Below are 14621 nucleotides of genomic sequence, written 5' to 3'. Positions count from 1 at the left end.
TGATCAATGCGACCCCATTGCTGTCGCCACCCCACTGTTTAAGTTACAGATCCATGATTAAGCAAGTAGGCGAGAAGACTGGACCAATTGCGGGCAGTGACCAGCCTAGTATTTGACAATATTGCCTGAAAAGGAGTTTAATATTTAATATGCCGATGCAAGCAGCGGAGCCGAATTGTATCCTTGACGGATCTCTTGAATCAAAGTGGGGAGCAAATATTTTCAGCAATCATTCAGATACTTATTCTCGAACTCACTCTCTCTCTCTGAATTGTAATCCTCTGTGGGGTATATTAGATATGCCCGAAGCACATACAAGCGTGACATACTGTTCACTGAGCTGGATATGGACAGAAAATTTATCGTGATAGGCAGTTGTTCTGAACCTCATGCGACAAGGGACGCTGATCTTTACCAGCAACCAAGGCGGAAGACGGGATAATGGTGCGTAAGCGAAGCTCTACTGCCTACATACCTCAATCGTCGAGTTATGCCTAAGTGTCTCAATCCAATTCAGATGGCAATTGGATTTCTGCCATAAATTGTCGATATTTCAAGTTGGTCCGGGACTATTGAGCTGCGGCAGCACTGGAAAACCAGAACACAGTAACCGTATCTTCCGAATGTCGGACGTTTTGTGCTGATTTCATTTGCAGCATTTAAATACTCTATAATGTTCCATATTGATTTTTAAAGTACATAGTAAGTGGCCGTATCAGTAGTTAAACCCGTTCAGTCAAGTACCAGGAAAATTTCCACCATTTCACACTCCCTCCACCCCCCCTTTTCGCGAATATAATATATATTACTGATTTTGGCGTTTTACCAAGCATTACTCGAGGGCTCTGTAGCTAGATCTGATGGATGTCCCCGAGCACGACCAACGGCAGATCAATGGAGCCACATGCCTTGGCAAGCGTTGCTCATTCCCATTAAATACAGGAGCCAGCGCGCTACAGCAATGTCAGATTGCTTTGTGGCAGGAAGCATGTCGTCTTTCAATGCATCTATTACGGGCCCGTTTTGACACGCCCTCTTGATCCAGCGGCCTTTTCTTCAAAGCTGCAGCAGTGGGCTATAGCATCTTACCAAACGACAGGCCACCAAGTATGATATCCAGGCTGCTACTGGTTTTCTCTCTTCGATCAGGAGATTTCATGGCGCTGAATTGATTTATTCACATTCATATTCAATCCTTGCTCAGCCCATTAGAATTATATGGAGAATTCACCCAACCTCATGAGAAAGAATAGAACCATCTCAATATAATTGAACTCGGGAATACAAGGTGGGAAGGACTCCATGCTTTCTTAAAAATCCAATATATCTCTGCTTCATGTGAGCCACGCATCCAACGAGTGGATATTACCCATATGCAACACAGGTGATCTTAACCGCTGCGCCCAATACTCCGGAAATTTCAAAAGGTGTACAGTACAGTTATGAGCAAGGCTCATGGTCCAGTTTCTCCGTGAGTAGTTGCAGTAGTTGCTTTGCATCGATTGGATGTCGGTCACCATTTCTGGTTGTTCTGAAGAAGGTCAACATTGAGACACAAAGAATTCAATTGACATTCCTTGTTGTCTACAGTATTTTGCTGTATGTTGGCTCTGGCTGGTTGGTTTTCAGGACCTGCTTGACGCGCTCATGAACACTTTGCTAGGTGGGGAAGCGACCCCTTGGCTGAAGCTCTCGTTTTCATTCGAAACAATTCTTATCCTTGATTTTGGTAACAACTCTCTGGCAGGATTCAATGTCTGTGTAGGGTCAGATTTTGCTTTTCCCGCATATGTAGCTGAGGACTTGCGGCATTCTGTCAACTTTGGCTCTGATTGCGAGGGAGGCAGCTCACCAGACTGTGGTATAATATCATGTCAACAGCAAAAAGTCCTTGGATGCTGAAAGACCTCAGAATCTCTTGAAACCACATCCGTGTTTGGCTCACGGAGATTGCTAGTACAGAGCGTGCTAGGAGCGTCATATGGTACATGAAAAAGTAGTATGGCATGGCAGGGCCATTACGAGCATTTCAGCCCACGTTGAATTACGGCATGATATTTACCCCTGAACCAATGCCGAGCCTGTCAGCTGCATTAGCCATATATATAGTTGCCGCACAGACGCTGTTGCGGTCGTTCAGAAAGGCTGGTAACTGCTGCAAAAACAAGGCCCAGATAGTCAAGTAGAGCATGTGTATCTGTTATAGCCTTGGGGACGCAATGGCAATAATTTCTAGTAAAAAATGGTCAATTTAATATATTTTGACAACAAGAATCAGACCAGGGAGAGGGCAACAAAATACTATTTGTGTTCAGATACTCGTACAAACCAAGTGTTGTGGTCTGCAGAACCCCCGCCAGTTCGGAACTCCCCAGCTCGCAGCAATAGCGAGTGTGTGGAGACCCAGACCGGCAGAGAACAGTTGGCAGCAACAACAAAGGATTCGATCCAACAGTGACTCACTAGTACTGTATGCACTGTACTTCTTCCTTGTTCTTGGCCTCCGGTGTTCTCCATGTTTGGCGATGTTGTTGCGTGGAGCAAAACGGCGCACAGAGCCTCAGCAGATGGCCTGCAACTTCACCTCCACATCACACCTGGTAACCAAGCGCTGCGCTCGCCGCGCTACTCATCACACGAGCTCAGCGTATTATTCGCTAATACCCACCAGACCCGGACCCTCCTATATTGCTGTAATTGTTGTCACTTTATTTGATGGTATTGCACGCTGGCTCAGTGGGTGCTCAGTGGGTGCTCCAGGGGTGCTCCAGGGGTGCACGTTTTAGAGATAATAATTTTTTCTGAGGATGGCGGCAAGCAGAGCGCCTGGTTACCCGCCTCCTCTCGTTTTCTCTCTCTCTCTCTCTCTCTCTCATCGCCCCTTCCAACGTCAAACCCCTCACAAACCGTCTCATGCACTAGCAAGCAAGTCGGCCCGTTCCCCCACTAACTTCTTCCGCATGTATGCAGTATATAAACAGCAGACTCGTCCAGTCCGGAGGTCCGTCAGTTGCCCGCCCTCAACTTTTTTGCGCTAGGATAACTCTCTTCTTGCTCTCCTCCATAAGCCCATGAATGCCAGCCGGACAGGGAGCCTCCCACAATCCATGCTGCCGGGAAGGGAACAATATGCACGCGTGCTGCAAGCATGCATACAAACACTCAAAAAAAGAAAAATGGTCGCTGCCACGGACCCGCTGCGGGAAAGCCACTCCGAAACGAATTCGCCGAATGGTTTTTCACTCTGCAGCGCTCGAAGGGCGTAGTGTGTGTCCGGCAGTCTCTCCTCGGGGTTTGGGGCCTGTCTAACCTGACAGCACACGCTGGCTGAGTGGATCTGTTGGATGAAAGTTAATTGCTGGTCCTGAGGATCTGTGATATTTTCTTCCTCTTTATTTATTTGTTTTAAGCTGCTGGTAACTGCATATATACACTGAACAACCACAGCATGCGTTACTTCCAGATAATAACGTATTTTGAAATTTCTTGGCACTAACTCTCGACAAAAAAAGAAGAAAAAAAAAGGAACAGAGCAGAATAGAGCAGAACAGAATCCCCCTCATTGTCCCAAATATCAGTCAAGCCTAGCCCAGCAAAAGCTGTACTCTACCGGCCGGTCCCGCTGCTCTGGGTCAGCCCGGCACCATACCCACGGCGCTGGTTCCCCTGCCATGGTTCCAATCCACGGGGTCATCCATTCATGTCCATGGATATGCGCAGTATACATGCCCCTCGCAGACCATCATGTTCCATTCCATGCAAGGTCGTTACCACCCATGCAAGCTCCAAATGCTAGAAGACATAAGCGAGCAATCTCAGAGGGATGGAGTATGCCTGCAGCGGTGAGAGAAACGCTAAAACTAAAATAAAACCTGGCACAGAGCGAGAATGAGCAGAGCTTCCCGGGGGTGGAAGGGGAACCCCAGTTGCCCTCGTTTTGTGTCTTTCTCCTTGCCTTGTTTGCAGAGAGAAGAATGAGCCAAGGGCAGATTGCGATGGAATGCTGACTGGCTGGCTAGGGTATTATTCTGTGTGTTGGAATATGAAAAATGGAACTTAACCCGCAAGCGTAGTTCTGCCGCTTCCATGGCCCGGGAGCATGGGAGGGAAAGGATGTTTTGACGATTTTTCTTTTCTCTCTCTCTCTTTTTGATGCATGGCCCGAAAATTAGACGTGAAGGAATGGAGGGGTTGCATGGATGAGTTTGGAGGTAGTTTTGGGAACTTGACAAACTCCAGCTGCAACAGTAAAAGGAGGGCCACCACCCCATCGTCACTCTGCTCTCGCACTAACTTCGTCTCTCCTATTCTGGGTTTTCTCTGCTCTTCAAATTTTATGTGTATATGTGTGGGTGCCCTTTCTCTCTTGTCCCTCTCTATATCATGGTTATCCGTTCACCTCGATAGCCCCAGCATTACCTGTCATCAATATCTATACCAAGAATGCTCTCTACTGATATCAGCAAACATGTACTATATCTGCAGTGTCCATTGAACTCTACCATCGCAGAGAGGCGGCGGTTCCTGCGGCTGTAAACGAAAGTAAAAGTGAGAAGCAAAAACCGTATCATGTCGTATCAATGATCTGCATCATAGTTGAAGGAAGACCCTCCCCCATCCCCCAGATTAGAAACCCTCCACGCTGGCAATCGTGTCTGACCTTCTCTATTAACGCCTCCTATTCCAAAGCTGCCACCACGGCAGCCAAGCTCGCACGCCCTCCAAACACTCAATAACCAACTTGTCCATCAGCGTCTTTGGACCTTCATCCGTCTCTTCTCATCACCCCTTGCACCAGACACCTTCACTCTCCTCAGCTCTTCTTTCATACCAGCTCTGCTCGTTAAATATAAACCTGGTCCGTTTCTTAACAGGCCGCATCATAAAGAGGGATCCCATGACACGAAAGAGAAGGACATAAGTTCCTGACTCGTTAGTAAAGCGGACTCTTCGTCCCTCTCCTCAACGATCTCTCACTTATCCAAGAGCGGAATTGCAAAGGCGCAACTTGGAGTGGTCGGCCACCGTCAGCTGCTGTGCATATTCCGCTCTGCCTCTCCTCCATCATTTATCTGACTGACAACGAACCCCATCCATTCATCCATGGGGCGAGAAGGCACTTCATAAAGCAGGTTAAAGAAACCGGAGACGAAAGAAGGGACACGCAGGGATTGAAGATATCAAAATCACACCCGCATCGTATTCGTCAGAAGAAGCAACGAATAGGAATGCGTGTGTGTGTGTATGTCTCCCCCTTTGCGTTCGTTTCTTACTCAGACGTGGCTAAACCCGTCGCCAACAGGGGAAGAGAAATAGGAAAACGTGCACATTAACATAAACGGCTGTCATTCACTTCAGGGGGATTAGCAACAACATCAACAGCAGCAGCAGGAACAGCAGCAAACAATGACCACAACAATGGCCTCAGTCAGCGCAACGAAGCCCATTAAACCGCGCAAGGACAACAGCGCAATCCACAAAAACAACAGACAAAACATAAGAAAACCAAATCTAAACCGCCCAAAGAGGAGGAACATAGTACGATGGAATCGTGAGTGGTCGTCATTTCGCTCATGAACTTCACTCCACCCATCCCTGCGCCCCAGAGCCAACAACCTCCGCTTGCTCTCTTCTGCCAGCTCTACTAATAGGGATAGCTAACCTTTAAATCTAAAATTAATATAGAGACTCTAAACAACAGACTCCTCCTTTGTATCCAGAGCGCCTGCAACACCAAGAGCATCAAACTGCCATGGGAAACAATTGCAGAGCTGATGGGAGGTAGTATCTCAGATGGAGCAATTACACAGCATCTCACCAAGCTTCGTGCGAGGCTGGAAAAGGAAGGCGAACAGGTGCCGCCACCTTTGAAACGTGGGGGAGCAACCGTTGTTGGGAGCGCGAATAGTAACGATGGACCAAAAGGTTCTACGGCGACTAAGTCAGGCTGTGCCAATATGAGAATTGACGAATGGAGTGATGGTGATTGCGATGTTGATTCGGATGATTCAGATGATTCGGACGATGGTGGCGCGGTGGTTGCTGCGTGCTTGAGAAACACGTACAATCGCAGCAACGACAGCAACAGTAACATCGAGAAGGAAGACGACGCGAACGCAGGTGGTGAAATTGGCAAAGACAACAGCAGCGAAAGCAGTGGCGAATATGTTGCTGCAGGAGCCAGTTTCCTCCAATTCCCAAACGACGGTGCTGCGTCGTTGGTGCCGAGTTACAACCGCAACGATCACGACCACACCTATAAAAACCAGGTCCAGCCAAAAAGCAATGCTGGATCAAAAGCCAAGTATAAAGTTAGAGTTCAAAACCACACAAAAACTACTTCATTGAGTGGGCGTTCGCCGCAGCAGAAAGTTGTCAAGCTTCGTATACCGAAGGGCAGCACGGACAATTGTGGCAGTAATGGTGCTGTAGTGGGTGATGGTAACGGTCAACATGGCAATGGCAAGATCGATGCTCTTGGACGCCAGTTTCCGGGTCAAAATACTAGTCCCGCATCAAGGGAGACAATGTTGGGTAGCCCTGCAGGTACCGTTGATATGGACGTGAGGAATATCCAAACCATGATACAGGACACCGGGGCAGTTGGGCATCCGCACCAACAGCACTACCACCATCACCAGTCCCCGTATGGCTGGCCCGGATCCAACAGTAGCTCCCCGCATGTATCCACGGTGGAAATGTTCCGGGGGCGCGGTCACCATATCGATTATGCCAACCACAGGCACAACAGCCACATGGCCAGTATCGGGTTCCAGCAGGAAGGCAATTCTTTGAGCATGAGGCAGGACGCCAGTATAGGAATGGGGCACAGCGCCACTCCAAGATACCATGACAATATACGTATGTACCCGAATAGCGGCATGCTGCCGGCCCACTCACTGGCCCCACGCAATCGGCTCATTCCCATCCCGACTCCCACACAAGGAGGTTATTCAGCCGAAGAAATGTGGCATAATAGCCATAACAATAACCCACATGTGCATAGCAAAAACCCATATCACCTTGATATCACAAACAACAAAAGGCCACATCATTCCGCACAGGACCACGATCCATCCACGTACACATCCCCACCAACCATCCCATACCGATACAGAACTGATACCGAACCCAGAACTGTCGGGGAAAGTGAGATCGCAGATCTCTCGTTCGCATCTCCCGCCCTGGTAGAGCATACACAGATACCTGAGCAACAGCAGCAGCAAAAACAACGCGAACAGGCCCAGGAGACAGATGCAGCAGCACTAGCAGACCAGGCCGCCATAATGGATGGATTGAGCGACTTGTCTCAGATAAATAACTTTGACGTTGAATTCGCCCAGATGGGTGGGGGCCATGTTGAGGACCTGTTTGGCGCGTATGGGTACGGAATGGACGAAGCGTTGCTCTAAACAGGATCAAGAAACAGGGTAGCCAATGAATGAGGTTTCGGTAGGTACTGTGAATAAGCGCCTGCCTGAGGTTTAGATATGGCGTGGGCCAGGGCTCAGCTGCTCTCGAACAGAGGGATTCTCTCGACATGCGGCCGGAAGGAATCTTTTTCGTCTGAATGACGGGCATGGGAAAAATTTGGATTTCGTTCGTCCCATTTTGGGTATTTCGTAGCGTGAGGGTCGCTGGCTTGGTCATCCATATTTGTATTGTTTCTTTTTCTGTTTTTTATATAAGTTTTTGCAGTTGCCTCACACATTCCTTTATCATCTCATTTTTCTATCTCTCTTCAATTTGAGTCCCAGTCGTACAGAGAGAGGAGAAGAAATGGAGAAACGTACAGCCACGGGCTGGCTACATCTTCCACCCCGTTGCCTCTGATTGATCCCTTCCTGAGGAAAAGAATATGTGGACAACACACCCCCTTTTTTTTTTAACTAGATATGTTATTATTCCCCACTGTTTTTCAGCTTGTGATATGGAAATGCTGCTATTACCAAGAAGCAAGCCACGAGCCATGAGGTTAATGATCGTTTTTTTTTTTTTTTTTTTTTTTTTTTCAAAGACACATGAGAAGGACATCTGGTTGCATAACGCTATATGCCGCGCTTTCTCACGTCAAAGAGAAGAAGGCTGAACTTACATTCTTATCGGCTGACGCATAGTTTGAAACGAGGCACTGCTGCATATTGGTTATTATCTCCTTTTTTTTGACCTTTTCTTTTCTTTTCTCTTTTTTTCCTCATTTACTTTCCTTTTCCTTGCGGTTTGCAGCTCTTTTTGTCCTTTTCAAAACATTCCTGACGCAATTAATGACCAGTCACCGCTTTGTTTTAATTTCTCCAGAAAGGAACACGTGGAGTCTTCCATTCTGGATTTTTTTCCAGTTCATATATCAGACAATGCAGAGGTGTTGGCCGGATTGGAACTTCCACAGTGTGAATGGACGTATGCTGAAGCGGGTACTCACGGATCATGCAACAGGCCTAGCAGCCCAGCAGCCCAGCAGCCCAACGAACAGCCCAAAGCGATACGCATAGCCGTAGCCTAAGTTCCACACACCTTCAAATAATTGAGTCCGTGGATGCGAAAGCTTAGGATGACGACGAGTGGTTCCCGAAAATCAACCGCTCATCTGGAAATAGGATATATACACGTGACACGATTACTCATCTATTCATCACATGACATTTCTAGTGGCTTCTACGCCAAGAACCTGGAGAACCTTCGAAGAAAAAAAACAACCTCCAATTTTTTTATTAACCTCTTAATCTCTTCATCTCTTCGCTGCTTCACCTCTTCCGTTCTTTCTCTCCGTTCTCATTGCCTCGTGGGATTTCGCTTGGGTTTTGTAGCGCTGTTTCTCTCCCTCTCTCTCCCTCCCGCTATTCTATATAGCTTTAATATATTTTCAAAATAGCTTCATCATGCAGCGTGCTCTTTCGTCTACCTCCAGGGCTTCGGTCCTTTCCTCTGCCCCCACACGCGCGCCTGTGTCTCGATTTCGTTCCGCTGGTTTGAGCCTTCAGCAGCAGAGATTCGCCCATAAGGTATGCTATTTCTTGGTTTAATTGCAATTCGCCGCAGCAAATTGCAGTGGCTGTTGTTAGATCTCCCCTACGTGTATCCGTGCGAGTCGATGCCTAACAGACTGGCTGTACTAGGAACTCAAATTCGGCGTAGAAGGTCGTGCTGCACTCCTCAAGGGTATTGACACTCTTGCAAAGGCTGTTTCCACAACACTCGGTCCCAAGGGAAGAAATGTCTTGATTGAGTCTTCCTACGGTTCCCCCAAGATCACGAAGGGTAGGTTGTTTCCCGTTCCACCTACATCTGTTCTTATTTTTTTTCTCAATCACACTAACAATATGAATTGCAGACGGTGTCACTGTTGCGAAGGCAGTTACCCTTCAAGACAAGTTCGAGAATTTGGGTGCTCGTCTGCTACAGGACGTCGCGTCGAAGACTAACGAGGTCGCAGGCGACGGAACTACCACTGCAACTGTCCTTGCTCGGGCAATTTTCTCCGAAACTGTCAAGAATGTCGCGGCGGGATGCAACCCAATGGACCTACGGAGGGGCATCCAGGCTGCCGTTGAGGCTGTTGTTGAGTACCTCCAGGCGAACAAGAGGGATATCACCACAACGGAGGAAATTGCCCAGGTTGCTACTATTTCTGCCAATGGCGATACCCATGTTGGCAAGCTGATCTCCAACGCCATGGAGAAAGTCGGAAAGGAAGGTGTGATTACTGTCAAGGACGGGAAGACCATCGAGGATGAGCTGGAAGTCACTGAGGGCATGCGATTCGACCGCGGATACGTCTCGCCTTACTTCATCACCGATACTAAGGCACAGAAAGTTGAGTTCGAGAAGCCCCTGATTCTTCTTTCTGAGAAGAAAATCTCCGCCGTCCAGGACATCATCCCCGCCCTTGAAGCCTCCACCACTCTGCGACGACCCCTCGTCATCATCGCTGAAGACATTGAGGGTGAGGCTCTTGCTGTCTGCATCCTCAACAAGCTACGCGGCCAACTGCAGGTCGCCGCCGTCAAGGCTCCCGGCTTCGGCGACAACCGCAAGAGCATCCTCGGCGACATCGGCATTCTCACCAATGCTACCGTCTTCACCGACGAGCTCGATATGAAACTTGAGAAGGCGACTGCGGATATGCTCGGCTCCACTGGCTCCATCACCATCACTAAGGAAGACACCATAATCCTCAACGGCGATGGCAGCAAGGATTCCATCGCACAGCGCTGTGAACAGATCCGTGGCGTCATCGCCGACCCCACCACCTCCGACTACGAGAAGGAGAAACTCCAAGAACGCCTCGCCAAACTCTCCGGCGGTGTTGCTGTTATCAAAGTTGGCGGTGCCTCTGAGGTTGAAGTAGGCGAAAAGAAGGACCGTGTCGTTGACGCCCTCAATGCCACTCGCGCCGCTGTTGAGGAAGGTATCCTTCCAGGTGGTGGCACCGCTCTCCTGAAAGCCGCGGCTAACGGCCTCGCGTCCGTGAAGCCGACCAACTTCGACCAGCAGCTTGGTGTCAGCATCGTCAAGTCCGCCATCACTCGCCCCGCACGCACCATCGTGGAGAATGCGGGGTTGGAAGGGAGTGTCATTGTCGGCAAGCTGACCGATGAGCACGCCAGCGACTTCAATAGGGGCTTCGATAGCGCCAAGGGCGAGTATGTCGATATGATTGCTTCTGGTATTGTTGATCCGCTCAAAGTTGTTCGTACCGCGCTTGTGGATGCGAGCGGCGTCGCGTCGCTACTTGGTACCACTGAGGTGGCTATTGTTGAGGCGCCAGAGGAGAAGGGCCCTGCTGGACCTCCTGGTGGTATGGGCGGCATGGGCGGCATGGGTGGTGGCATGTTCTAAAACAGAAACTGTTTTTAGTGCGCTCATCCCAGGCTACTGCCTTGAGGTCATCCATCGATGACATGCTGACTTGACCAGTGTACAGAAAAGGAAGAAAAATAACTACAGCAGTCAGCTCTTCGGTGGCTATGCTTTTTTAGCGATTCATTGTATGATTATGTTTTATGTATGGCTTGCGTGTGTGTGTGTGTGTGTTTGTGTGTGTGTTGGTTGGGGCGGGAGGGGGAGTGGAGTCGCGGGGTGAAAATCTTTATCTCGCCTATCGATGTATCTCCTTGCGTTTATGCGTCTTGATGAGGTGTTTTCAGTTGGTTTGATTTTCTATTTTTCATTGTCGTTTTTCTCTCCTTCTCATGTAATTTTATGTGTGCCTGTCTTATACTACTTTTATTTGGTTTACTCCAGCTTTTATTAGTATCTTGTTTCCGCCTTTTTTTTGTCTATTTGGTCGTTTCCCCAATTTCTCCCCTCTGTCTCGTCTATCCTGTCTCCTCATCAAATCTTCATCTACTCAGCATCGGCACGCAAGAACCAAAATCCCCGAACCCTTCGCCCCCCACCTCTCTTCCTCTCCTCTCTCCATCCATCAAACATCAAAGACAGAGAGACAGACAGAGCGATACCTACATAGAGAAACCTCTCCACTCCTCCTGCTCCCACAGTCGCTTCTTTCTGTTTAGTACCCTTGGGATCTCGGATAGACAAATATTTGCTAAAAATGTGACTTCTGGATTGATTTTTACTTTTTTTGAGAATATCTCTGTTTCCTTCCCTCTTTTCCGTATTAGTTTTCCTCTGATCGCGGAAATATCACTATCCTGCTTACTTCGGTGAATTTCTATCCCCTTATCATTTATGTACTATCAATTTTATACCCAAGTCGACTCGTTGTGTGGCTTAGTCATTTTCACGTGATATTGCGCTTGTTTATGACGACAGATCAAGGGAGTGGTTTCCACGGCCGGACAACTCTGGGCCACACAACTCTGGGGAAGTACCTGGTTGTTGGATATATAAAAATAACAAACTGGCTATTTAACTAGGGAGAACGAAACCGGTGTGTAATCTCAATATCTGTCTGTCTGCCCTATGCATGCGTCTTCCATTCCAGGCCGCCGGGGTTTCCAACGTTCCTGATGGCTGCCTACCCACTGTATGCGGATGCGGTGGGTCGTGGTGGTAAGCTGCCTGTGTGTGGCAACAGCAGCCCGCCGCCGGTGCAACCCCACCAACGGCTCAGCCCCTCGTCACGCATCCTCCGACAAACAACAATCATTCCTCAGTGCGCTTCTGTTTCTCCCTTCCACTCCCAACAACGCCCGTCTCTCACATCTTCCACTCCCACTTCCCCACACCATCTTACCTTTCTACACAGGTACGTGCTGCGCTCCGCTGTAACATCTTCCAAACGACAACAGCTTGCAAAATCCTCCCCTCATTTCCCTACTCAGAGCCCTGCTGTGCCCCTGGCCATTGTCTTGTGATGGCATTATTTACCCAAACAGCCCACGGGCTTCCGTGACAGCAGCAGCAAATTTTGCTAAGGGGTTCCCCTCCGTCCTGCGGATCTATCCATTTATCTAGTGTTCACGCTCCCGGAACGAAACACACTGCTCCCCACCGCCTCCCCCGTTTTTTCCTTGAAATACGAACACAGAACTAAAGCGAACCCGTCACCTCTTGTCCGGTCCTCTACGTTCAGTGTGCAATCATGTCGGTAAGTGGAGAAGGAGGAGAGAGAAGCGAGTGATGACGATATCCCAGTTCGGCCCTTATGTACAGCATTTTGTGGATGATCTGGAGTCAGTTGCTGATCGGATGCGTGTATCTTTGCTGGCGCTAGGTCTCCGGGTATGTTAACCATGTTTCGTCTTCTTCTCGTACCTCACAAGCCTCCTCTTTTTTCCATGTTTCTCCTATCGTTCTCCCGGCCTACGTCCAGGAGTACCTTCAAGAGTGTCGCCATTCAAGATGCAAACATAAACTGGACTCTACACCGCCTCGTATTGAACAAATTTTGCCAAAAAAACAAAATCGCATGTGCTAACAGAAAGCCAAAAAATAAATTTCTCAACCAAAATGCAGAGTGCGAGTAAGCGCAGAATGCATGGAAGCAACCAACAACTTGCGATTCAAAGACTTGAAATATATCATCTTCAAGATCTCAGATGACAAGAAGGAGATCGTCGTTGAGGAGTCGTCGAAGGATACCGACTACGAAACTTTCCGCACCAAGCTGATCGAGGCCAAGGATAGCAATGGGAAGCCCGCGCCACGATATGCGCTGTACGATGGCGAGTTCGACCTTGGGAGTGAGGGTATTCGGTTAGTTTTATGTCCTTTCCCCCAAAGCAATCCGATTACACACACACACATTTATATGTATAAAATATATCTGATATGTCTCTGTCCAACCGCATAATAGAAAAAAAATCATCTTCATCTCTTGGGTCCCCAGCGAAACGCCAACCTTCGTGAGTAACCCGGCTCTCCACCAAAACTCCTTCCTTTTTCCATGCCAATTTTTTCCAGAAAGTGCTAACTGAGCCGCAAACCAGTCATCCATGATCTACGCCACGACCCGAGAAACGCTCAAGAACGCCTTGAACCCTCATGTCAGCATCCACGCCGACGACACGGATGAGCTCGAGTGGAAGACCCTGAAGGAAGCTAGCGTGAAGAAATAGAGCTTTTGATTTTGATTTTGATGTTGATGTTATTGTTTTCTTTCTTCTTAATGCTTCTAATTTTGTACTTGCTTGTTTTCTCTTCTTCACTTTTTACCCCCTTGTTTTTGATAGTGGGATGAAATATGGGGCAAAAGTGGACAGTGGCGGGATGATGCGGGAGGCAAAAAAAGCAAGAAAGAATGAAAAAGGAACAAAAAAAGGGAGAGACAAGAGTTAAATAGAACGAGGAAGTTATACCGCGATGTAAGCAGGACATATGAATGTGAGTATGTAGTCGAAGTGGGGAGGAGCAAAAGAGAAGTAAAGGAGGAGGGCCGCCGAATCGATGCCAGGCCACACCCAGCAGCGCAAGCGCATCCAACATAAAATCATTGTATTGTCCTCGTTTCGTGCCTTGATTTCTTTTTGGTTTCATCTATCTCTGATGAATTCGCCTGCATGCAGGGTCTGCCTAGGTGTTGTGCTGTCCTGTATGGAGGGTTCCTGGGGGGACGATTCCGCTTCCGCTTGTCCTAGATGGATCTGTAGCATTTTTCATGGCTTATGTGGTAGTTGCTCTCTTTCCTCCCTGTTATCTGTCGCATTGGCTTGTCTCTTTTCCCTCTACGCTCGCAATTTCTATCCAATTGTCTTGCCCAAGCGTAATTAATTGCAACTATCGGGCGTACACAGAGCTGGCTCCTTTGTATCTCGTATGCATCCGCGTCGTATGATTTCAGTTTCTGCTGACTCATCACTCGCCAGCCGCCGCTTACCTAACCCGCCCCCAAGGACACAACGTTTTCCATCTCCAACTTCCTCCAAACACGCTCTCGCTGGCTCCCATTCCGCCCCGTCGTTTATCTGTCCGTCTGTCTGCCAGCATTGGCCCTCCTCCCACGCCAATTCTCCCCTCTGTGTCCCTGCCATAAACCCCCTCATCCTCCTCCCTCGCTCCAACTATGTCCTTCCGCACAGCGTTGCCCAGAAGCCTGCCTTCTGCAACCCGATCAACGACCGCTCGCGCATACCGCCATCCCCTCCTTCCTCCTCCTCCTTCTTCCTCCGCAAGACAATAGGAGACGCCTATTCTGTCGTCGGTGGTACAGCTAT

The 14621-nt window shown here is 48.6% G+C and overlaps 3 protein-coding genes across 3 annotated transcripts; all 3 read left to right on the top strand.

Moving 5' to 3' along the window:
- Positions 1-5418: 5418 nt before the first annotated feature.
- On the top strand, positions 5419-7412 carry HCAG_06962 (predicted protein; the record flags this gene model as incomplete). Its single annotated transcript, XM_001539307.1, has 3 exons — positions 5419-5551; positions 5686-6861; positions 6958-7412. The coding sequence occupies 3 exons, from the start codon at positions 5419-5421 to the stop codon at positions 7410-7412; spliced, it is 1764 nt and encodes a 587-aa protein (XP_001539357.1).
- Positions 7413-8879: 1467 nt separating this feature from the next.
- On the top strand, positions 8880-10839 carry HCAG_06961 (heat shock protein 60, mitochondrial precursor; the record flags this gene model as incomplete). The annotated part of the gene is made up of 3 exons (XM_001539306.1): positions 8880-9002; positions 9117-9258; positions 9332-10839. The coding sequence occupies 3 exons, from the start codon at positions 8880-8882 to the stop codon at positions 10837-10839; spliced, it is 1773 nt and encodes a 590-aa protein (XP_001539356.1).
- A 1711-nt stretch (positions 10840-12550) lies between these two features.
- Positions 12551-13526, top strand: HCAG_06960 (conserved hypothetical protein; the record flags this gene model as incomplete). Its single annotated transcript, XM_001539305.1, has 6 exons — positions 12551-12556; positions 12604-12690; positions 12925-12931; positions 12978-13164; positions 13265-13313; positions 13398-13526. The coding sequence occupies 6 exons, from the start codon at positions 12551-12553 to the stop codon at positions 13524-13526; spliced, it is 465 nt and encodes a 154-aa protein (XP_001539355.1).
- Positions 13527-14621: the final 1095 nt, after the last annotated feature.

Source organism: Histoplasma capsulatum, genomic scaffold (genome assembly GCF_000149585.1).
Source record: "Histoplasma capsulatum NAm1 scaffold_6 genomic scaffold, whole genome shotgun sequence".
NCBI lineage: Eukaryota > Fungi > Ascomycota > Eurotiomycetes > Onygenales > Ajellomycetaceae > Histoplasma > Histoplasma mississippiense.
This window is presented reverse-complemented; position numbering and strand designations above follow the sequence as displayed.